Source organism: Archocentrus centrarchus, chromosome 14 (genome assembly GCF_007364275.1).
Source record: "Archocentrus centrarchus isolate MPI-CPG fArcCen1 chromosome 14, fArcCen1, whole genome shotgun sequence".
Classification (NCBI taxonomy): domain Eukaryota; kingdom Metazoa; phylum Chordata; class Actinopteri; order Cichliformes; family Cichlidae; genus Archocentrus; species Archocentrus centrarchus.
The window spans coordinates 2,637,003-2,662,136 of record NC_044359.1 but is presented as its reverse complement, the minus strand read 5'-3'; the positions used below and the strand labels follow the sequence as shown (position 1 = coordinate 2,662,136).

Here is a 25,134-nt window from a genome sequence, read left to right as displayed (position 1 = left end):
TAGTACCATATCACCCCAACAGAGCACTTCGCTCTCAGACTGCTGGCTTACTTGTGGTTCCTAGGATACTTAAGAGTAGAATGGGAGGCAGAGCCTTCAGCTTTCAGGCCCCTGTTCTGTGGAACCAGCTCCCAGCTTGGATTCAGGAGACAGACACCCTCTCTATTTTTAAGATTAGGCTTAAAACTTTCCTTTATGATCAAGCTTATAGTTAGGGCTGGATCAGGTGACCCTGAACCCTCCCTTAGTTATGCTGCTATAGGCCTAGTCTGCTGGGGGGTTCCCATAATGCACTGTTTCTCATTCACCTTATTTACTTTGTTTATACTCCACTCTGCATTTAATCATTAATTGATATTAATCTCTGGCTCTCTTCCACAGCATGTCTTTCTCTCCCCTCAGCCCAACCGGTCGCGGCAGATGACCCCCCCTCCCTGAGCCTGGTTCTGCTGGAGGTTTCTTCCTGTTAAAAGGGAGTTTTTCCTTCCCACTGTCACCAAGTGCTGCTCATAGGGGGTCATTTTGACTGTTGGGTTTTAAGATAAGATAAGATAAGATAGTGTTTATTTGTCACATGCACAGTTATACACAGTACAATGCACAGTGAAATGTATTTTGTACCTGCAACCTATATACACACACATATAAATAAGAAGAATAAAAATTAAAAAAAGTAATTCACACTATACACTATACTCTATATACTATACACTATACACACTTTTATAAATTATAATATTTACATTGTGCAATAATGGTCCAGTTAGGGCTCAGAGTTGAGCAGACGGATGGCTTGTGGGTAAAAACTCTTCTTCAACCTTTCAGTCTTAGCCCTCAGGCAGCGGTAACGCCGGCCTGATGGGAGCAGGGAGAAGAGAGAGTGTCCGGGGTGGCTGGGCTGTTTTAGGATCTTCATGGCCCTCAGCCTGCACTGCTTGGTGTAAATGTCCTGCAGGTTGGGGAGGGTGGTTCTGATGGTCTGTTCAGCTGAACGAACCACCCTTTTTAGGGCCATGAAGTCCTGCTTGGTGCAGTTTCCCATCCAGGTGGTGATGCTCCCACGCATGATGCTCTCGATGGTGCAGGTGTAAAAGTTCCTGAGCACCTTGAGTGGGAGCTTGAAGTCTCTCAGCCGCCTGAGGAGGTAGAGACGCTGTCTGGCCTTCTTCACAGTGATGTTTATGTGATGAGTCCAGGACAGGTCCTGTGAGATGGTATTTCTCTGTATTATTACAGAGTCTTTACCTACAATTAGGGGTGGGACTTTAAGGCGTTAATTTTGATTAATTAGTTACAGGGAAAATAACAAATTGTCCAAAAAACTGTGTCCAAATTCAGGGGCTGCATTCTTCGAAGGGCCCGGCCCATGTAGACCGCAAAGGCCGGAAGTGAGCGGCTGTGAAACTGGACAGTCTTGCCTTCATATCAGCATCACCTGCCCTCACCTCAACGTAGCTCATGGCCCCTAGTATGGAGTTAATTTTGTGCCAAAAGGTCACACACAGAGAACACATGCTGCACACAAATAAAACCTGTTGCACAGAAAGAAAATGTTTTACAAGCTGTATTGAGACATTGCACACACAGAACATACTTTACAAACTGTCCTTGAGTACAAAATGATCTCTCCTCGCATACAAAACAGCATCTCCTCGCGTGCAAATCAGTTCAAACAGAGATTTATGAACAAACATTTAACAGAAGATGGAACAGGAAGTGTTAAATCACAAAGTTCTATCGCCTGAGGTCCTCAGTAAGCATCTTCTCATGGTTCTGAAGGATTCTGTAGAAGGCATCTCTGGAGGCAGTGCCAGCTCTCACAGGGCCGCTGTAGAGCTCCCTCATCTTATCCTGAGAGTTTGGAAGAGCTCGGATCCTATCGTAGGCTTCTTGTTGGATAACTTGTTCTTGTAAGAGCTCATCCAGGATCGGTCCAATGTTGCTCACTCTCTGGATCAACTCACACATGTGTTCATCCACAAAGTGTCGTTCTCCTGAGAAAAAAGAAAAATCACAGTGATTGATTGGAGTCTTGTTGCATTGCCTTCAGTTCAAAATGCTGGAAAAATCTTTTCATTTCAAAATATAAATGACTGAAATTCATTAAACTAAATGAAAAATCCAGAAATATCAATGTCATCTTTTGGGTTCTCTGGTAATGAGACTCATCAGGATTATTTTACTGTACTTCAGCCCGGCAAAGTGACCAATCACATTCCTCCTCTGAGCTCCGCCCCCTAAATTGTCAAACTGTTGCAGGATTTGTCTTTGAGAGTGAAGAGTTCAAATCTCATCAAACTCCTCTCTGAGCATGTGTGGGCTCTTTGTCCTGTGTACGAGGAAGTAATAGAGGAAACAAGGCACGACATGTGTAACAGATGATTTACAGCACAGAGCTGCTCTAAAAACTTCACAGGGTTGTTGGTTACAGTGTTTAACAGGTTACTATGTGTGCACCACACCACAAACACAAATAACTTTCGTCCTGAAGCACGGTTGGGAATCCTGACATCCATCAGTGTGTCCGCAGGGAAAAAAATCTCCACTACTCTCCTTCATTCACATTTGAGCTTCGCTTTTCCTTCCAGTATGAAGTAATCCACTCAGTGAGATCATGTGAGATAACAATTTCTAAACCAAAACAAGGAAACGAGGTCAGCTAAGGCGGCTCTTCCTCAAAGGCTTTTTTCCCCCTTTTTCCTGCAGACACACTGTTACATGTCAGGATCCCTGTAATGTTGTAAGCTGGTTGGATGTGCTTGGGAAAAATTCTATTTTTTATTTTATAATAAATATATAATAGTGCTGACACCAGCTCTGGTGGCTGATTGCACCGTTGGACAGTGTATCCTTTATTTTTAACATAAACTCATTGCTGCAGCCAGGGGGCGGCACAGAGTGCCCCCTTAGGCTGCTTTTTGGTTTTAGTTTCCCTGTTTTCCACTGAGTTATCGGTTCTATCACTACTCAGCTAACATAAGCTAATGTAAGTCTATTAGTGGCAACCAAAAAACTAACTAACAACCCAGTGAAGTCATATTCTGTACTGGCACGAGGTGACGCTACACATGTTCTAAAAAATTAAACACTTATTTCTTCAATGCAGCTTCACAGACACTTAAATATGTGACAGGTTTTTAGAGCTGGGCTCCATGCTGTAAATTAATTCTAATACTTTAATGTTAAATTTCCTCTTTAATGCTAGCAGGTCATATTAGGATGCTAGCAAAGTGGCTTTCAACCCAGGAACCTTCGTAGCATCTTGCATCAAGACTTATGGCTGTGTACATATGTGTAAATAGCAGTGTTGTAGTCAAGACCACCTAACCCAAGACCCAGACAAGACCAAGACTTTTAGAGTACAAGATCGAGTCGAGACCAAGATTGATTGACACCTCATTCAGCCAATCATGTAACTGGCCGCACCAAATCACCTGACAAAGCTACGCGACACCCTCTGGTTAATATTGGCTCTGTGAAACCCATTTCTTAACATGATTGGCTGAATGAGGTGTCAATCAAAATGGGAGGGTCTAGCCTGCCATATAAAAAGCAATTAATACATCCCGCAGACAGGACATGGCCAGTTAATAGGCTATGAAATGGGCTGTTCAGAGCCAATAATAACCAGAGGACATTATGTAGTTTTTTTTCTTTTTTTTGGCCACAGCAGCTTTTACGAGCAGTGGAGGAAGACAGGAAATGGAGGAAAGATACAGGGGAAGACACGCGGGCAAATTGGCGACAGGCTGGGACTCGAACCTGGCCTGTCGCTGTGGTTGTTGGTTCCTAATGTGCTACCCACAACCTTACAGCCAACAAGCCACCAGTGAACCCCTTCCTATTGAACTTGGTTAGCTCGTCCCACATTTTAAAAAGGGGGACCAGAGGTTGCTCCCCCAGTGATCAGGGGCTGGACAGAAGGCAGTTGAGATGGTTCAGCATCTGACCTCTTAGGGCAGGTGTTTTGAACATGTCCAAGTGGGCAGAAACCCTGGAACAGATCCAGGTGGAGGAGGAGGAGGAAAAGCTGTGTTTACCTACCAGCTTCATCCTTCCTCTTCCTCTTCTTCCCTGAAGTTGTTTATGACAACAGAGTCCTGCACTGAACACTCAGACACTTCCTGTTTCCTTAAACACTGTCAGTGCTCATTGGTTTCATCTGCTAACATGTAATGCTGTGCATAAAGAATGAATAACTTAGTGTTTTTGTAAGTTGGCTTTCTGGAAATGTGGAATTTCAACAGACTGGTGCTGTCCCTGAGTTAGTAGGACTGAATATATAACGTTTCAGACTCGTTTTAAAACGTACAAAGGTAACTAAATATTAAACACTTGGAAAAACCTCTTTATTATTATTATTATTGCACTGACCATAAAAACTTCTGTTGTCACAGACCATCTGCAGAAGCTTTACACAGCCGTCATGTCCCTGTGAACTCACCTGTTTTCTGTTGTGTGTTCTTCAGTTTGTCCACAAAGGGGCGGAGCCGGTCCTGGACCGCAGCATCCTTCCGTGGGATCTGATCCATTACTTCATTGATTCTATGAATAGATGTTTCCACTCCGTAGTGCTCAATGATTAATTGGGGCATCTCTTCTCTGGACTTGGTCTTCACACGTTTGGGGATTTCTGATAGAAAAAGCAGCATCTTTTTGTACTGCGGCTCATCCAGCTCCTCGAGGATTACAGTCAGAGTTATTCTCCAGGCTTCCTCTGAAATCGCTGACATCTGAAAATACAACACACTGTTAGAGATGAGACCACACTGGCTGTAGTTTACTCCTCATTGTGTCTCACATCCATTGGAGCAGGTTTCATTTCGACTTTAAACCTTCTTTTAATATTTATAGAAGGTTTAAAGGTCCTTTATCATGAAAATCACATTTTCTGGTGTTTTGAGAGATTCATAAACTGATCTGTGCACTGAGCTGTGAAAACCTGAAGGTTCATACTGCCAACGTTCTTCCAGACCCCCCGGCAACGACAGCACCTCACAAGCCAATGAGAATTTTCCCCTCTTTCTAAAAGGGATGCGCCGATCCAATATTCTGTATCGGTCCGATCCTGGCCTAAATTACTGGATCGGATATTGGAAAGAAATAAAAAATGCAATCCGATCTGATCCGACCCACATTAGCTGCATTACAGTTCTCCGTCGTCTTTTTCTTTTTGTGGGTTTGCGGTTGACCAAACCAGCTTAGAGCTGCATTACTGCCACCTACTGGAATGTAGTGGGGATCAGGAAACAACCCCCTCAATTCTCTGTCGCTGCGACGGATTCCCTTTGACACTGAGCGATCATCGCTGACATGTTTTTCCGCCTCCAGCGCTCTCTGCTGTGTTTGTGTGTTGTGCTCGCTGTGCTGAATCAGCTGTTATTTTTTTCTCTACTTCAGCTCCCGGACATACTGCTAGCGAGCGCCGCGTCCGGTACCGTAAGGACCCCTTGGCCGTCAAAATATTTTTGATACTTTAATCCCTGATTAGTGACTAAATATAGACCTGCAGTAGAAATGTATTTAGGAGAATGCTTGTGAATATAAAGCATTACAAGATTACGCTCACACAGCCCCCCAGTTTTTCAACATAAACACTGATAACACAACAGCAGCAATCAGCTGATTTACGTGCAGCCTGTCTGCACAAGGCAACAAGCCGGAGCCGGTGAGCTCAGATGGAGCAGAAGAAAGTTTTTGTCCCTGTAACCTCCATTAAACCTTTACTGGGAAACAGCTGGAGGTCCTTCATCAACCACCTGATCAGTAAATGAAGAAAAGAGAACTTTGTAGCTGCTCCATCCACCCTGTTTGTTTCACACAGGGAAAAACTGCAGTACGGAAGTTAAAATATGCAGATGAACTGTTAATATGAAAAAATATTTCTTATCCAGTTACTCGGATAATTGATGGTATAATTGATAGAATACTCGATTAAGCGTTAGTTGCAGCCCTACTGAAATTTGCAACATACCATAAGCCAAAGCATCACCTTCTCACATAAGAGCAACAGGATTCAGGTGATGGAGCGATTGTTGTAAGTAAAGTTTATTTATTTAGTGCTTTTCACAGACAAAAAGTCACAAAGCGCTGTACAATAATTAAAACACAATATCAAAAACCCAGATAAAACACCATGTTAAAAACATATTAACATTACCATATTAAAAGAAAAAGAACAAAAATAAAGTCAACAGAAAGTCTGGTTAAACAGAAAAGTTTTCAACTGTTTTTTTAAGACTCCACAGAGTCAGCTAAATGGAGCTGGAGTGGTAAACAGTTCCAGAGCTTTGGCACCACTGCCTGAAAAGCTCTGCCCCTCCCTGGTTCTTAGTCTTGTACGTGGGACACTAAAAGATTCTGATTTTGTTGTGTGAGAGACTGTTGACGTATGTAAAATGTATCCAGGCATTTGAAATCAATTGTTTTGGTTTTTTTTGTTTGTTTGTTTGTTTTTTAAAAAAAGATCGGATTTGTATTGGTATTGGCAGACATCCAAATGTAAAATATCGGTATCAGTATCGGACCTAAAAAAGTGGTATCGTGCCATCCATACTTTCTACACAGATCGCAGGTAACCAACAGGCACTGATGCTGAAGTGGCAGCAGACATGTTTTAACCACCAAAATACTGTAACTGTGGTCTGTATTTACAGTGTTTTTAGGGCTTAAACCTCAGGATAATGTCCCCATGGGAACAGGAAATCATGCTGTTGCCTAGCAGGGACCTTTATTATGATGAATGATATCCCATCAGTCTGACTAGCACAGTGGCGCAGTGGTTAGCACTGCTGCCTCACAGTTAGAATACCATCTAGAAGGCCTGGGTTTGATTCCACCTTGGCCCAGGCCTCTCTCTGTGTGGAGTTTTCATGTTCTCCCCGTGTCTGCGTGTGTTTCCTCCCACAGTCCAAAGACATGCACTTACTGGGGTTACGTTAATTGGCTACTCTAAACTGCCCATAGGTGTGAATGTGAGTGTGGATGTTGTCTGTCTCTCTGTGTTGGCCCTACAGCAGGCTGGAGACCTGTACATTTGTACCCTGCCTCTTGCCCTATGTCAGCTGGGATAGGCTCCAGCCCCCCCGCGACCCTGAACAGGATAAGCAGAAGTGAGTGGATGGATGAATATTTTGAGATAAAAGTTTGTTGGATTTTTCTTTATGCTGCTCCTGTTGATGTCTCATGATGTTGAATACAATTTCTTTTTAATGGTATAATTTGAGGTCTTATTACACTCTTGCAGCTGACAAATTAAATATGAAAAACTAAAACTAACAAAAACTTGAACTGAGCATTAAACCAAAAATAACAACTAATAAAAATGAGCAAAACTGCTCTGAAAACTAAATAAAACTTCCGGCGCCGCGCGAGCAGGCAGCCAGTTTCAGCAGCTCCGCACTAATTCCGTGTTTTTTCTCATTTTGTTTAGTATTAGATGTGTTTTTGTGTTTCTGTATCTTCTGCTCTTTTTCCTCATGATGGAGCAGACTTTTTTCTGGAAAACTTTGTTTTTATTTACCCTTTTTATGGTGTTTATGTTTGGAGACTGCGAGAGTGGCCACGCTCCTATTGTTTACTCTCGGGACCAGCTGATCTCCATCGGGAGCTCCGCTGTGCCTACTCCTGCAGAACGACTCGATATTCCCCGCGAACTGAGAAGGAAGAGACGCGGGAGACGTGCGGGCATAGGTCGTCGTTGCCAGGGGAGAAGGTACAGGCCCGTCATCCCGTCCATCATCATGGGAAACGTGAGATCTCTTCCCAACAAAGTGGACGAGCTGGCGGCGCTAACGCGACATCAAAGGAGCTACCGGGAGAGCAGCCTCATGTGCCTGACGGAGACGTGGCTAACCGAGCTAACCCCGGACTCACACATAAACATGGACGGCTTTCATTTGATCCGTGCCGACAGAACCAAGGAGAGTGGTAAGAAGAGGGGCGGGGGTCTGGCTGTGTTTGTGAACGATAGATGGTGCAACTCCAGACATCTAACCATCAAAGAGATGCTCTGCAGTAAGGACATTGAACTGCTCGCTGTTAGTATGAGACCGCACTATCTTCCTCGGGAGTTTTCACATGTTATTGTGATAACTGTGTATGTGCCGCCCTCTGCTAACGCTGCTGCAGCCTGCGATGTCCTCCATGCTACTACCAGCAGACTCCAAACACAGCACCCACAGGCCCTCTTTCTGATCTCAGGGGACTTTAACCACGTCTCCCTGTCCTCCACTCTCCCCACCTTCACCCAGTATGTCACCTGCCACACCAGGAATACCAACACACTGGATCTACTGTATGCCAACATCAAGGAGGCATACAGCTCATCACCTCTGCCTCCCCTGGGGGGCTCAGATCACAACCTGGTTCATCTCCAGCCTGTGTACAAACCCTTGGTACACAGAGAACCAGTTGTGACACACACAGTGAAGAAATGGTCTGAGGAGACTGAAGAAGCTCTGAGAGACTGCTTTAGCTCCACTGTGTGGGAAGAGCTTTGTGCCCCTCATGGGGAGGACATCGACAGCATCACGGACTGCATCACTGATTACATCAATTTCTGCGTGGAAAACACTGTGCCCACCAGGACGGTACGGTGTTTTTCAAACAACAAACCCTGGATCAACTCTGAAATAAAGGCTCTCCTGAAGGAGAAGAAGAGAGCCTTTAGATCAGGAAATAAGGAGGAGCTGAGAGCCGTGCAGAAGGATCTGAGAAGGAAAATCAGGGATGGAAAAAACATCTACAGGAAGAAGATGGAGGACCAGCTACAGCAGAGCAACATCAGTGGGGTTTGGAGGAGTTTGAACTCAATTTCAGGCCACAAACCAAGCCCTAGGGTTGTGGGAGACTTAGAGTGGGTGAACAACCTGAACCAGTTCTTTAACAGGTTTGACCAGCCACCCACCCCTCCCCCAGCCCAGTCCCCCCTGCTGTCAGCCCCACCATCTTTAATGACTGCCAACCTTTCTTCTTCTTGGGACCTCACACCTCTCAGCTCTCAGCCATCACCCACCCCCTTCACTTCTGAGGACTCCATCTCACAACCCCCATCCCCCACCTCCATCTTGTCCCTCTCAACTCATCATGTGAGGAAGGAGCTACGTAAGATCAAGGTGCGAAAGGCTGCTGGTCCAGACGGCATCAGCTCCAGGCTCCTGAGGTGCTGCGCAGATCAGCTGTGTGGCATCATGGGATACATGTTCAACCTGAGCTTGAAGCTGGGGAAAGTACCACAACTGTGGAAGACCTCCTGTGTGGTACCGGTACCAAAGACCAAACATCCAAAGGATCTTAGCAGCTACAGGCCGGTAGCCCTGACATCGCATCTAATGAAGACCCTCGAGAGGCTGGTCCTCAACCATCTACGCCTCATGGTGTCGTCTTCGTTGGACCCGCTGCAGTTCGCCTACCGGTCGGGCATCGGGGTGGATGACGCCATCATCTACCTCCTGCACCGAGCTCTGACCCACCTGGAGAAGCCTGGAAGCACTGTGAGGATCATGTTCTTTGATTTCTCCAGTGCTTTTAACACCATCCAGCCAGGACTTCTGAGAGACAAGCTGGAACTGTCAGGAGTGGACCACCACATCTCCGAGTGGATACTGGACTACCTCACTGACCGCCCACAGTACGTGAGGACACGGGGCTGTGTCTCTGACAGGCTGGTCTGCAGTACGGGGGCCCCACAGGGAACTGTGCTGGCACCGTTCCTCTTCACCCTCTACACTGCAGACTTCTCCATCAACTCCCCACGCTGCCATCTGCAGAAGTTCTCTGACGACTCTGCCATAGTTGGCCTCATCACAGGTGAGGATGACTCAGAGTACAGACAGTGGACTCAGGACTTTGTGGACTGGTGCCAGCGGAACCACCTCCTGATCAACGCCGCTAAAACCAAGGAGCTGGTGGTGGATTTCCGCAGGCGCAGACCCACCACACGGACACCGGTGAACATCCAGGGAGTGGACATTGAGATAGTGGACTCTTATAAGTACCTGGGTGTTCACCTAAACAATAAACTGGACTGGACTCATAACACTGATGCGCTCTACAGGAAGGGTCAGAGCAGACTCTACCTGCTGAGAAGGCTGAGGTCTTTTGGAGTGCAGGGGACACTCCTGAAGACCTTCTATGACTCTGTGGTGGCATCAGCCATCTTCTATGCAGCAGTATGTTGGAGCAGCAGCTTGTCTACAGCTGAGAGGAAGAGGATAGACAAGCTCATCAGAAAAGCCAGCTCTGTCCTAGGATGTCCTCTCCACTCAGTGCAGGTGGTGGGAGACAAAAGGACTCTGACCAAAATAACATCACTGATGGACAAGGTCTCCCATCCCATGCATGAAACTGTTGCTGAGCTGGAGAGCTCCTTCAGTGACAGACTGCTGCATCCTAAATGCACAAAGGAGCGTTACCGCAGATCCTTCCTCCCAGCAGCTGTAAGACTTTATAACCATCACTGCTCCCAACAAAAACCACAATAGCCTACACAATGTAGGATAATATATAATATACTGTAAATAGTCCGGCCTGTTAAGGTTCAACACACAGGCACATCATGTACATTGTATATAGTGTTATTATTAGTAGTAGTATTAAGGTTAATCTTGTTTGTTGATTTTATATATATTCTTTTCTTAATAGTGTGAATTATTATATCTTTATTTATATTTATAATAACTGCGGCTGCTGTTACACCCAAATTTCCCCTCTGTGGGACAATAAAGGCTGTTTCTTCTTCTTCTTCTTCTTCTTCTTCAAAACTATTAGAGAGTATAAAGAGAGTATAATGTAATATCCAAAACTATTATAACCCTGGAAAAGACCAAACATGATACAAACGCAGACTTGATGCAACACAAGGAATATAACTAAACACAGAAGCTGAGGCAGGAAGACACGGAACACACAAAACACTGAACACAGACACATGAAGAAGAACAATGAGAAACAGAAAAACACTGAACTATCACAAAGTAAGGCTCAAACCCCCACAGACACTCAGGACACAACAAATACAATTACAATAAATTATTGATAAACTGGAAAAAAAACAAACAAAATTTATGATTTTTGGTAACAGAACAATAGATGATTCTAATACAATGACTATAGATGATAATCTAGTAAAACGAGTAAATGAAGTTAAATTTTTAGGAGTTGTTCTGGATCATAAAATTAATTGGAAATCTCATTTAAAATACATAAAACAAAAACTATTTAAAGTATTGGACTTCTAAACAAAGTAAAAAATATTTTAGAACTGTCAACACTTCGGACATTATATTATTCATTTGTCATTCCATATTTGACTTATTGTATAGAGGTGTGGGGTAACACATATAAAACTAACATCAAGCCGCTGTTTGTGACACAAAAGAAAGCTATAAGAGTTTTACACAATGTGAATGCTAGAGAACATACTAATAAATTGTTTATTCAATCAAATATTTTAAAATTAAGAGACTTGGCTAATTTAAAGATGCTATTAGTTATGTTTAAAGCCAGAAAAAGGCTATTGCCAATTAATTTACAAAAGTTCTTTGTTTTAAACTCAAGTGATAGAAACAACAGGAGGAAGTATGATTTTATAAGTAAATCCATGGGTACTACTTTAGAACAAATGTGCATTTCTGTTCATGGAGTAAAATTATGGAACACTTTGGATGATGAACTAAAAAAATAAATCAAGTCAAAAAAATTATTAAATCTTATGCAATGTAAGTAATGAAGAGAATGATAATTGTTTGCAACTTATATTATTGATTTAAACTATACGGCCATGTAAAAAAATTTTTTTTTTGGAATTACTGAGAAAGGGGCGGGTCTTCAGAAGAATTTTTTTTCTTCTTCCTGCTCCCTTTGCACTCATGTATAGTAAGTGTGTAACAGAATGTTTGATGTAATGGTTCAACTGAGTGAATAAAAACTGAACCTGAACTGAACACAGAAGAAACACAAAGAACAAAACAGAAAACACCGGCAAACAGCTGTGACAGTAACACTCACCTCTGCTCGTTTCTTTCAGGTTAACTGGAAGGCGGGAAAGTTGAAGTCTGGAAGTTTCCTCTGCTGCAGGAGGGGGGGGGCAACACAGATAATCTTTCAGGTTTGTTTGCTTGACACAAACTCACTGATAATCAGCGGCACAATACTCATATACAGGGAGATATTTCATCATTGACTAATTATTTGTTCAGATTCAGTGGCGGATGCTGGTCTTTCAAGGAGGGGAAGCTCAATTTCGGCCTACACCATAAAATGTGTCAGTTTATTTATACAGCAGCACCCGCTGGACAGAAACTGCGATAGAAGTCAGAAAGAGTGATAGAAGTCAGTCTCCAAACACAAGCAGCTACAAAAACACCCCACCAGAAATAGAAGCTCGATTTGTCGCTAGTCGTTTTTTGTTTTTTTTCGCTAGTCGTTTTTAACAAAGAAAATGCCGCTAAGTGGATTAGGAAAGTCTCCGGTTCAACTCAAAACAAATGCTCCCACGGATGTTTACACCAAAAGATCGCTGATTCGCTCATTTCGCTGTCAATCAAAAAGGGATTCAGCCTCAGACAGATCATCGAATCATCATGCAGAAGCTGAGCGTCCGGGCCGGCCGAGGCCAGCCCACTGCCCCATAGACCCCCAGAGACGCTGAGCGTCCGATGGGCGGGACAAAGCCCAGCATTTATCCAATGACTCGTCTCGTTTCGCTGCTTTCTTTGCTTCGCTTTCGAACTCTGCGGACGCTCAGCGTCCACACTGTTTAAAGCGCTGAGAAGCTGCGGGAATGAGTGAGAGGAAAGCCGCGTCGTTACCAGTGATAAGAAGCTGATTCTGAACAAAAGTTGAGCGCATTGTTGCGCATATTTAGTCAATGAGATGTACACACAACAGTATATATTTGACCACTTATTTTTTGACATTTTAGGGGAAGCTGAGCTTCCCTTGCAGTCTTAGAGCAATCGCCTCTGTTCAGATTCAACTTTTGATCATTTTAACACCCAGTTTCAGTCCAACCCCCTATCTGTAAAGAATGGTTTAGTCCAGAGGACTTTCCCCTCACCACAGCCAAAACACTCCCTCTTTAACCTGACAGACTCCCCACATCTGCTTCTATTCAAATAAGCCTGAATCTGTCCGATGTTCAGCATGTGAAGCATTTCCTATAAACTGAGTGACGTCAGTAACACTGCAGAGCTGCTCAGACTCACTGCTGCAGAGAGCTGCATGTACCACAGGAGCAGCTGTATGAACCTGATTTTATTTTAAAGAAAAGCAGAACTGAACCGAACATGCCTTCAATTCTAGATTTAACTATAATAATAATAAAAATCTGGTCCTTAGCAGCTGTTTTAGCAGTGATTTAAATCCAAGCTGAGATGAACAATAATACATGACGTGACACCGTGTCGTTATTTATTTCACATCAGTCCAAATGCAGAAGCAGAGAGTGAAACACTGGTCATCCTTACCATGAGTCAATGATAGTTCTAGAGGAAACATGATGGTCTCTCAATTATTGGACATTTTCAAACTAATTAAAATATGTCTCCATCTGCAATCCCGTTTAACTTCTAGAAAACTTTTCAAACTTTCTATGAGATATTCACAATGGAGGGACCCACACAGATGAAACCTTCGCTATCTTTGTACAGCTTTATAGAAAATTTAGTTTAGCAAACATGAATTTTTTCATTATTTGCAAATGAGAGATTTATGAAAAGATTCCCACTTCCCCATTATCAAGTTTGGTTATTGGAAATAAATATGTGAAACTAAGGCAGACTCAGTGGTTTATAAAATGATCATGTATCACAGATGTCCTTCCATACACCATGGAACAATGCTGGTCTGTTATCAGATGATGAATGGAACAAGGCTCTCTCAGATGTTCACTTATACAACTTAATGTAACACACAGATTGTTCTTCTTTAAACAAAATTGGCAGGAATAAAGAAATCTTTTTAAAAAATGGCAGGAATATTCTCAAACATAATAGATGAGTACCACCATATACGATATACAGGGTGGGCCATTTATATGGATACACCTTAATAAAATGGGAATGTTGGTGATATTAACTTCCTGTTTTTGGCACATTAGTATATGGGAGGGGGGAAACTTTTCAAGATGGGTGGTGACCATGGCGGCCATCTTGAAGTTGGCCATTGTGGATCCAACTTTTGTTTTTTCAATGGGAAGAGGGTCACGTGACACATCAAACTTATTGGGAATTTCACAAGAAAAACAATAGTGTGCCTGGTTTTAACGTAACTTTATTCTTTCATGAGTTATTTACAAGTTTCTCTTTGTTTACAGCCATTGACATGTCGCAGACGTTAACACGTGAGGAGCGGATGGAAATTGTGTTGATGTCTGGTGAACGCAGTAACCGGGTCATTGCAACAGATTTCAATGCAAGACACCCTACAAGACCACCCATCTCCCATGCTACAGTTAGCAAACTGCTTGCAAGTTTCGTGAAACTGTTTCAGTGTTGAATTTGCCAAAATTTGGACGCATGAAAACTGTCACTAATGAAGAAACATCAGTGGCTGTCCTAGCTTCATTCAGCAAGAGCCCACAGCCGCATGTCACTGGAGAGTGGCATCAGTTGAACATCCCTTCGGCGGATATTAGCTACTCACAAATGGCACCCTTACAAACTCCAGCTGCTGCAGCATCTCAACGAGGATGACCCAGATCGGCACGCTGAATTTGCAGAATGGGCAAAACAAAAATTGGAACAGGACCCTCAGTTTACACAGAAGATTTTGTTCAGTGATGAGGCAAACTTTTATGTGAATGGTGAAGCTAACAAACAAAGCCACCGCTATTGGTCTGACACTAACCCACATTGGATAGATCCCTCCAAGACTGTTGGAACAAAAAAATTGATGGTATGGTATTGATGGTATTCTTCATCAGTGGAAACCTGGATATGCGAAATTGCTACATGACAATGTGTTTCCCTCTTTATGCACTGAAGCTGGCACGTTGCCTGAGTTTTTCCAGCAAGATGGTGCACCACCACATTATAGGTGTCAGGTCTGAGCATTCCTAGATGAACAGTTTCCTGGAAAGTGGATTGGTCGTCGTGGACCAGTTGAATGGCCCCCAAGGTCTCCCAATCTGACCCCCTTAGACTTTTATCTTTGGGGTCATCTGAAGGCAATTGTCTATGCTGTGAAGATACAAAATGTGCAGCACCTGAAACTACGGATACTGGAAGCCTGTGCTAGCATTTCTCCTGTGGTGTTGCTATCAGTGTGTGAAGAGTGGGAGAAGAGGGTTGCATTAACAATCCAACACAATGGGCAGCACTTTGAACATATTTTATAAGCGGTCAGAAACTTGTAAATAACTCATGAAAGAATAAAGTTACGTTAAAACCAAGCACACCATTGTTTTTCTTGTGAAATTCCCAATATTTTATATGTGTCACGTGACCCTCTTCCCATTGAAAAAACAAAAGTTGGATCCACAATGGCCAACTTCAAGCTGGCTGCCATGGTCACCACCCGTCTTATAAAGTTTCCCCCTCCCATATACTAATGTGCCAAAAACAGGAAGTTAATATCACCAACATTCCCATTTTATTAAGGTGTATCCATATAAATGGCCCACCCTGTACATCGATATTTTTTCCCCAAAGGGTATAAACAAAAAGGCACTTCAGAGTCAAAGCTACATGTCCAAATGTCACAGAGGCACTTTTATTAACATTCAGCTGTAGATACAAATGAGAAATTACTCAAAAATAAACTAGCAGCCAAACATGAAGATAAGCCTTTGAGATGGTTATGAATAATGTTTTCTCTAATGTCTAAAATTTTATTTGTGAAGAAAGATGGAGCCGATCACATCTTGTTGTCATTTGCTTTGCCGGCTCATCGTGCTGCTCAGTACACCAATCCAAAGAGGAACAATCTGTGTCTGACTCCAGCTTCTCAGTCTGGTGAACCACCAGGTCGCCTTCCTCCAACAGGCTGACCTCCACACAGTGCTCATTTATAAAGTGCTCTACAAACCCGAACATTAGGGCTAACAGGTGGATTCTCCCATTTAAGAGCAGCTTGCTAGCAACAAACAACCACTGACTGCTTCAGACAGAGTGAAAGTGGACAGTATATCCTTGTTTTTAACAAACTCATTGCTGCCGCCCGCAGCAGCAGGAAGTGCCCCCGTAGTTTTATAAATAACACAAATAAATAAATAAAAGGACAAACACTAACAAGAGGAGCCTATAGACACTCTATAGAGCTCATCTTGGAAGAGCAAATATGTTTGGCACAACAGTGCATTCAGCTCATAATTCTGCTTGCAAAATCTGCCGGACAAGACAGGCTTGAAAAAAATAGTTGGCTAACTACTCCAGAGACTTTTTCACACAGAAATCACACAGAAAACTAATATTTAAATCAACAAAAGCATAACAGAAATAATCCACAACAGAGAATATTTAAAGACACCTACCCAGCTCAGCTTCTATTTAGTAATGTAAGTTTTGTCCATAACATTCACAGATGCATTACCTCTGCGTGAATCCTCCATTACTCTGAGGATTACACACTGCCTGTGTCCAAATTCAGGGGCTGCATCCTTCGAAGGACCCGTCCTACGCAGACCGGGTCCTTCGCGGCCCACGAAGACAGCAAAGGCCGGAAGTGAGCGGCTGTGAAACTGGACGGTCTATCCTTTATATCAGCGTCACCTGCCCTCACCTCAGCATAGCTCATGTCGCCTAGCAACCGTGACAGTGCGAAGCACAAAGCAGCTGGTTAAACGGAGAACGAACTTTTTCTCCTTTTTGTGGTTTAATTTTAAGCGGTTAAAACAAGCATAGCACATTTCAACATTAAGGAATACAGCTGAGTGAATGATTAATTTCCATCTATATTAAGTGAGACATTAATGTTGAATAAAACTATCCAGTTATGATGCTTAACTTTAATTTCAGGCAAACGGATTTGCTGAAGAACAAATGAAACACTGAAATAAACCAAACATCAGCCGTTAGAGATCATCTGAGTAAATTATATCTGTGCTTAGCTTCCACTCAGCGGCGAAAGCCAGCCAGGGTTTGAAAAGGATGTGCCGGCAGTTGGACGTACCGGTCAGCTGACAGCTAACGAGGCGAGCTGCTGGTAGAGCAGCGGCAACGGACAGCTCCGAAAACGTGGGAGCATTTTTTGCAATTAAGCGATATCTTGATAAAACGAGCTGATATTTGAGGTTTACACATTTACATCCTGAAAACATCTTAAAAGTTTATTTTGTATCACAGAAACAGTCATATTTCAAACCCATCCTTCAAATTCGAGAAAAGAAGGACGCATTCGTCGACCGCATTTGGAGGAGCCTTCGTCGCCTCGTTGTGACGTAATCGGCCTACAAATGCGGCCATTGAAGGACGCGGCCCCTGAATTTGGACACAGCCACAGTCCTTTGCCATTACTAGTCAGTGCAGGAATATTTGAGACAGTAGGTGGTGCTGTTGTCCCATTTAGCAGGGTTTAAACTGAACCTTTTTAACTATGTTACACTTACACACACACACACACACACACACACACACACACACACACACACACACACACACACACAGGTATTTATCGCCTATGCCATTTTATTTAGTTGTATTTGCTGTACTTCCTGTTCTGAGGTCACAGTTGGCAGATGCCGTATAGACCCTTTTACAGCCTACGTCATCGAAGGATGCGCGCGCATTTTGGCAACGTAAGTGAACTGCTACTCCATCCAAATCAATAAGAACAAGGAGCGTTTAAACGTCATTTAAAAGCGATATCAGCATCAAAATGTCTGCTGTTGCGTGTTTGGCTGTCAGAATTTCTACTCTACCAAAAGTGGACTGAAGTTGTACTGAATCCCACGGGATCACGGCTGTTTGAGAGAAAATGGAGGCCTCTGTGGTAGTTCTCGGACTTGTTTACAATGACCCGAGCCTCATACACAGCGCTCCTGTGTCCTTGTCTTTGACTTGGAAGAACTTCTGCCTTCAAAACACAAAACTCTGAGTCTGTGTCAGGATATTTGGTGTTCGGTACACAGCCGCAAACAACATAATTATAAGCATCTAGTGACTTGTATGTGCAGCAACTTCTCTCTAGTGTATACGCTGGGTTTCTCCACCAAATACACGTATATATCCGCCCATGGATCCTGGGCCACTTGCTAACGTACCACAGGGTTCTCAGTTGGTTGCTGGTGGTCAAAATAAATTTTTGCAGGTATTTTTCGCGATCTTTTGTTGATAATCCCTTCTCCAAGATTGAAACACCATTGAACTCTGCTGTATTTCCGTTTCCAAAATGCGCACGCATTGCTACCTACAGTACATCATCATTGTTTACAAACAGTAAAAGGCTCTATTGCTGTGATATGTCAGCACGTCCACCATATTGGATGTGGCAGATCTGCGCTGTAAACTAATACAAGTGTAAACTAATGAACTAATACAATAACTTTCTCTGATAATTATAAATGTTAAATACTCCACGTATGTTAGGGTGCAGCATCAAACCAGCGTCTGTATTTCTAATGTTTTTAAGAGTGTTTACAGCTACCGATGTTTGTAACACTGTTACTGTGATGATAAATATCTACAAGAACCAGATCCAGAAAAGACGTGAAGGAGTCGACTGTCACTTTGCCAGTTGAGGCAGGTTTATTCTCCCAACGCTGTTTGAATAAACAAAAAATCAGTACAGCAGCTTCTTGTCATGGAGCTTCTACATGTACAGCTCTCCTCAGCAGCATCTCCAGCGACTGACTAGGTGTTTGCTATCATAACTCATGTCACTGACTTTATAAAGTACCTAAAAATACATATAAACAGATAATAAACAAAAATGTGCACAGCATCTTGATCATATAGTAACAATTACTTAATAAAACAATTCTGCTTAAGGAGAACCTATCATTAATCCACCAGTGGCAATTTTATAAATACTTTTTTTGAACGATGAGTAAACAGTGACCATGAACATAAATATTCAGTGCAAAAAGAATAAAAAAAATAACAAAATAAACAAATATACATGTCATAAATCAAAAAGGGAGCTCACATACCTGTTTGAACAAACAAAAAAATCAGTACAGCAACTTCTTGTCGTGGAGATCCACACCTTTAAGAGAGGAAACCAGCAAACTGTATGAGAAGCTGCCTGCATGCTGTTGCTGCCTCGCTTTAGACGGCACATTAGCATGTCACAATAAAGTGCTGTACTCGACAGAAAAAAACAACGCTTCACACTAAAAACATCCAACAACATTACAGCACGATATCTGAGAGTAACAAGCAAGGTTTGAACTTTTTTTTTAGCATTTTGACTGCATTTAACTACTCCATAATCACGAGCACAACCATAAGCCCACAGCAGCGCCTACAGGAACTGAGGAGAGAGGCGCCAAACCACAGGAAGTGACACGTACAGGAAAGCCAAAGGTCACACACAAAAATAAAAGCTCTCAAAATAAAAATACAGAAAACAAATACATATATATGAAAAATAATAACAAAAACCAAATAATACAGGATGTTTTTTTGGTGAAATATAAATAAATCTTATCTTTTTAAACACACCCATTACAACTGCAACAGACACAGATCTACTTCATTTTCTTTAAGCAATGAAATTGTATGCTAAAATACAGATCCAAGTTTTATTACATACATTAAACTTTTATGGTTCAAAAGGTAAAAAAATAAATAAATAAAAGAGCTATTACCAACTTTTGCAAATTGCTTTTTACTCCTCTTAATTGGAGGGGAAACCGTAATGTCAAAAAAGTAACTTCCATCCATCCATCCATTCGCTTCCGCTTATCCTGTTCAGGGTCGCGGGGGGGGCTGGAGCCTATCCCAGCTGTCATAGGGCGAGAGGCAGGGTACACCCTGAACAGGTCGCCAGCCTGTCACAGGGCCAACACAGAAACACAAACAACCTTTCACACTCACTTTCAGACTCACTTTCACACCTATGGGCAATTTAGAGTAGCCAATTAACCTAACCCCAGTAAGTGCATGTCTTTGGAATGTGGGAGGAAACCGGAGTACCAGGAGGAAACCCACGCAAGCACGGGGGAGAACATGCAAACTCCACACAGAGAGAGGGAGAGGCCTGGGCCAAGGTGGAATCGAACCCAGGCCTTCCAGATGGTATTCTAACTGTGAGGCAGCAGTGCTAACCACTGCGCCACCGTGCTGCCCTTAAAGGGCCAAATTGTCTTATATTTTTGACATCAAATCACGGACCGGAAGTAGGGGGCGGGGCCAGATGCGGCCCACGAACCGCGAGTTTGAGACCCCTGGGCTAGAGGATGCATTAGTCATCGCTGACTCCTATAGCGATTCAATCTTCCCCTATAGTGACACTATGGCAGCACTCACAGCACAGTACGGACAGCCCCATCAGGTCGTCTTGAAAAGAATTGCAGAGCTAATGGATGGAGCCAATATCAGAGATGGAGATACTGTCCTTTCGCAGATTTGGAATGCTGGACCAACTCGGACTCAATGGACAAATTGAACTGACTTGTGGTTCTCACGTTACTCGACTTACCTCAAAATTACCGCATGCCCTAAGGACTGATTTCCATCGTTGCGCTCTCTCAGTCAGCACATACAGGTTCCCACATTGTACAACTTTTCAGACTGGCTGGAATTTGAGGTCCAGGTAAAGGAAAGGGAAGTAGTGATGTCAGGCGCAAGAGAGAGACCACCCAGGCAGAGGGAGCGATTTCAAGAGAAGCATACACAGCCAAAGTCTTCTACTGTTCTACTAAACACATGATCTAGCACCACTGGACTACCTCACTGACCGCCCACAGTACGTGAGGACACAGGGCTGTGTCTCTGACAGGCTGGTCTGCAGTACGGGGGCCCCACAGGGAACTGTGCTGGCACCGTTCCTCTTCACCCTCTACACTGCAGACTTCTCCATCAACTCCCCACGCTGCCATCTGCAGAAGTTCTCTGACGACTCTGCCATAGTTGGCCTCATCACAGGTGAGGATGACTCAGAGTACAGACAGTGGACTCAGGACTTTGTGGACTGGTGCCAGCGGAACCACCTCCTGATCAACGCCGCTAAAACCAAGGAGCTGGTGGTGGATTTCCGCAGGCGCAGACCCACCACACGGACACCGGTGAACATCCAGGGAGTGGACATTGAGATAGTGGACTCTTATAAGTACCTGGGTGTTCACCTAAACAATAAACTGGACTGGACTCATAACACTGATGCGCTCTACAGGAAGGGTCAGAGCAGACTCTACCTGCTGAGAAGGCTGAGGTCTTTTGGAGTGCAGGGGACACTCCTGAAGACCTTCTATGACTCTGTGGTGGCATCAGCCATCTTCTATGCAGCAGTATGTTGGAGCAGCAGCTTGTCTACAGCTGAGAGGAAGAGGATAGACAAGCTCATCAGGAAAGCCAGCTCTGTCCTAGGATGTCCTCTCGACTCAGTGCAGGTGGTGGGAGACAAAAGGACTCTGACCAAAATAACATCACTGATGGACAAGGTCTCCCATCCCATGCATGAAACTGTTGCTGAGCTGGAGAGCTCCTTCAGTGACAGACTGCTGCATCCTAAATGCACAAAGGAGCGTTACCGCAGATCCTTCCTCCCAGCAGCTGTAAGACTTTATAACCATCACTGCTCCCAACAAAAACCACAATAGCCTACACATTGTAGGATAATATATAATATACTGTAAATAGTCCGGCCTGTTAAGGTTCAACACACAGGCACATCATGTACATTGTATATAGTGTTATTATTAGTAGTATTAAGGTTAATCTTGTTTGTTGATTTTACATATATTCTTTTCTTAATAGTGTAAATTATTATATCTTTATTTATATTTATAATAACTGCAGCTGCTGTTACACCCAAATTTCCCCTCTGTGGGACAATAAAGGCTGTTTCTTCTTCTTCTTCTTCTTCTTCTTCTTCTTCTTCTTCTTCTTCTTCACAGCTGCAGGCGCTCCACAGGTATGTCCTCCTAGTTCCACAGGGTCATCCTCAACCAGTCAGAGATTTAACTTATACTGCCCATACTGTAATAATAACCAGCGTCTTCTGAATAAATGCAACAACTCCAGTTATCTCAGTAAAGAACAGAGAGAAGTCTGGATTTGGAAGAACAGGAAATGTGGAAGGAATCATCAAGCTGCTCAGTGCAAGCTGAAAGCTAAGTGCAGAACATGCAATGGCAAAGACTTGGAAGCTCTTCATGATGTAAATACAAGACCAGCAAAGGAGGAGACTCCTCCACACTCATCTAGTGAAGTATTGTATGTTGATCGACCAACAGCTTCCAGCCGTGTACTTCTCAAGATGAGTAAGGTTATTCTGCAGAATGGCAACAGTAAGATATGATGCCGTTAGAATAATATTTGTGGTCACTTATTGCCCTCTACTGGAGGAACTGAGATGATTGCCTATAATGTGTGTCTATTAAGGGTTCCTCTTTGATTTGCATTCTGTATTTCTTGTAGACCGCACTCAGGTTTATTAAAGGAGAAATTGGACCTTAAATGTCTCCCTTCATCCTTGACCAGGCTGTCAACATTTAAAGAACTGGCAAGAACAGAACACACAGTAATAAATTATTACCCCAGCTTCATCTGTTCCCTGTGCAGGAGCGCAGCTACTTTCTGAGGTCTATGCAGACACCAAACCCACACACACCCACACACAAAACGCACCCTCTCAATATAACTTAAATTGTAACTACAGCACACAGTTGCAGAACAGTGACTAGGGATGCGCCGATCCGATATTCAGTATCGGTATTGGTCCGATACTGGCCTAAATTACTGGATCGGATATCGGAAAGAAATAAAAAAATGTAATCCAATACATTAAATAACGTTTCGCTCACCTTAGCTGCATTACAGGGCAGTCGTCTTCTTCTTCTTGTGACTTTACGGTTGACCAAACCAGCTTAGAGCTGCATTACCGCCACCTACTGGAATGGAGTGGGGGATCAGGAGTTAGAAAACAACCCCCTCAGATCCTCCGTCGCTGCGACGGATTCCCTTTGACACTGAGCGATCATCGCTGACATGTTTTTCCGCCTCCACCGCTCTCTGCCTTGTTTGTGTGTTGTGCTCGCTGTGCTGAGAATCAGCTGTTATTTTTTTCTCTACTTCAGCTCCCAGACATACTGCTAGCGAGCGCAGCTATTAGCATTAGTGACCGTCCGGTACCGGAAGAACCCCTTCCCCGATAAAATATTTTTGATACTTTAATCCCTGATTTGTGACTAAATATAGACCTGCAGTATTTAGGGGAATGCTTGTATATATAAAGCATTACAAGATTGCGCTCACGCAGCCCCTAGTTTTCACGTGAACACTGATGACGCAACAGCAGCAGTCAGATGGAGCAGAAGGAAATGTTTTTCTAGTGTCCAAAAGAAGCCTTTTCGTCCCTGTAACCTCCATTAAACCTTTACTGGGAAACAGCTGGACGTCCTTCATCAACCACCTGATCAGTAAGTGAAGAAAAGAGAACTTTGTAGCTGCTCCATCCACCCTGTTTGTTTCACACAGGGAAAAACTGCAGTACGGAAGTTAAAATATGCAGATGAACCGTTAATATGAAAAAAAGTATTTCTTATCCGGTTACTTGGGTAATCAATATAAATAGAATACACAATTGCTAAAATAATCGATAGTTGCAGCCCTAATGAAATTTGCAACATGCCATAAGCATTACCTTCTCACACAGAAGCAACAGGATTCAGGTGTTAGATATTGTTGTAAGTAAGTAAAGTTTATTTATATAGCGTTTTTCACAGACAGAAAAGTGCTGTACAATAATTAAAACACAATAGCACCCCCCCACCCCCAGAAAACACTATGTTAAAAACCTTACCATACTACCAACATTACCATATTAAAAGAAAAAGAATAAAAATAAAGTCAGAAACCAGAAAGCCTGGTTAAACAGAAAAGTTTTCAACTATTTTTTAAATGACGCCACAGAGTCAGCTAAATGGAGCTGGAGTGGTAAACAGTTCCAGAGCTTTGGTGCCACTGCCTAAAAAGCTCTGCCCGCCCTGGTCCTTAGTCTTGTATGTGGACAACTAAAAGACTTTGATTTTGTTGTGTGAGAGACTGTTGACTTCTTTTTTTTTTTTCTTCTTTTTTTTATGTTTTTAAATGCCTGGATCAATTTTAAATATCGGATTTATATCGGTATCGGCCGATATCCAAATGTAAAATATCGGTATCGGTATTGGACATAAAAAAGTGGTATCGTGCCATCCCTAACAGTGACCTGTTATTTTACTACTAGTAACTTTAGCTAACCTGAGTATTTAAAAGCCTCCTCTTGATACAAATGAAAACAGTCGCGATTGAGCGCGTTCCTCCAGAACGCGCTCGATCAGTACCATGCCTGTTATTGATCATATCATATGCACAGCTGTTAAATACAGAAAATGCAGACTAGGGAAATAATTTCCCGCATCGCTTTGCCATAAAATCAGAGATTCTTTGTAGACTTCTTAAGCAGTCTTCAAGTACATGATTTTCGCGTTCTCCGCATATCCCATACTGAAGATCTCTTTCTATATTGTTGCATTTTATTACAATTTTGTCCAGAACGGCCAGTGCCAGGGGCGTGGTGGCCATCGGGAGGTGGGCGCCCCATGCTGCTCAGCTTTCACTCTCAGTGGCTCCACTCTGCATCCTGCTGCAGCTTAAAATATATATAATATACAATAAATTATTATTATTATTATTATTATTATTATTATGGGTCTGTGTGGTAGATTTGTTTGCAGTGTTTTGTTCATTTGCTTTTGTGTTAAATAAAAAAGATAGAAGATAAAAATAGAACAAATACAAATTTTGTCACTTTGTCTTTAAATACACACACAGTTGTTTTAATGCTGCTGAAAAACACATAGTGTTTTTATACTGCAATTAAAATTCTCTTGTTTTAAAATTATGGTTTGTCCGTTGTACGATCAGATTAAAGGCCTCTCCAAACCAAGCTCCCGGGTTCAATTTTAACCAGCCGTCCCCTGGCCACCGCGATTGCAGCCACCTGAAATTCTACACAGGCAATTGTTTGGACAGCTCAGTACAGCATAAG

At 42.9% G+C, this 25,134-nt stretch overlaps 1 protein-coding gene across 4 annotated transcripts; it reads right to left on the bottom strand.

Moving 5' to 3' along the window:
* Positions 1–1,320: 1,320 nt before the first annotated feature.
* Positions 1,321–19,406, bottom strand: LOC115792616 (NACHT, LRR and PYD domains-containing protein 1a-like). 4 transcript variants are annotated; one of them, XM_030747218.1, is made up of 4 exons: positions 19,091–19,406; positions 12,010–12,072; positions 4,445–4,733; positions 1,321–1,994 (listed from the first exon to the last, which is right to left on the bottom strand). In XM_030747218.1, the coding sequence occupies exons 3-4, from the start codon at positions 4,731–4,733 to the stop codon at positions 1,735–1,737; spliced, it is 549 nt and encodes a 182-aa protein (XP_030603078.1). In that variant the 5' UTR covers positions 12,010–12,072; positions 19,091–19,406; the 3' UTR covers positions 1,321–1,734. The 4 variants fall into 4 exon arrangements, with proteins under 4 accessions (XP_030603078.1, XP_030603081.1, XP_030603077.1 ...); XM_030747221.1 differs by lacking the exon at positions 19,091–19,406 and adding an exon at positions 16,475–16,707; XM_030747217.1 differs by lacking the exon at positions 19,091–19,406 and adding an exon at positions 16,534–16,707.
* Positions 19,407–25,134: the final 5,728 nt, after the last annotated feature.

What these genes read in the sequence shown, in the direction of transcription:
- LOC115792616 (XM_030747218.1), bottom strand. Translation starts at nt 4,733, where the DNA reads ATGTCAGCGATTTCAGAGGAAGCCTGGAGAATAACTCTGACTGTAATC. An exon ending in GAACACACAACAGAAAACAG is followed by an intron (nt 1,995 to 4,444) that starts GTGAGTTCACAG and finishes CTTTTTTCTCAG; the next exon opens with GAGAACGACACTTTGTGGAT.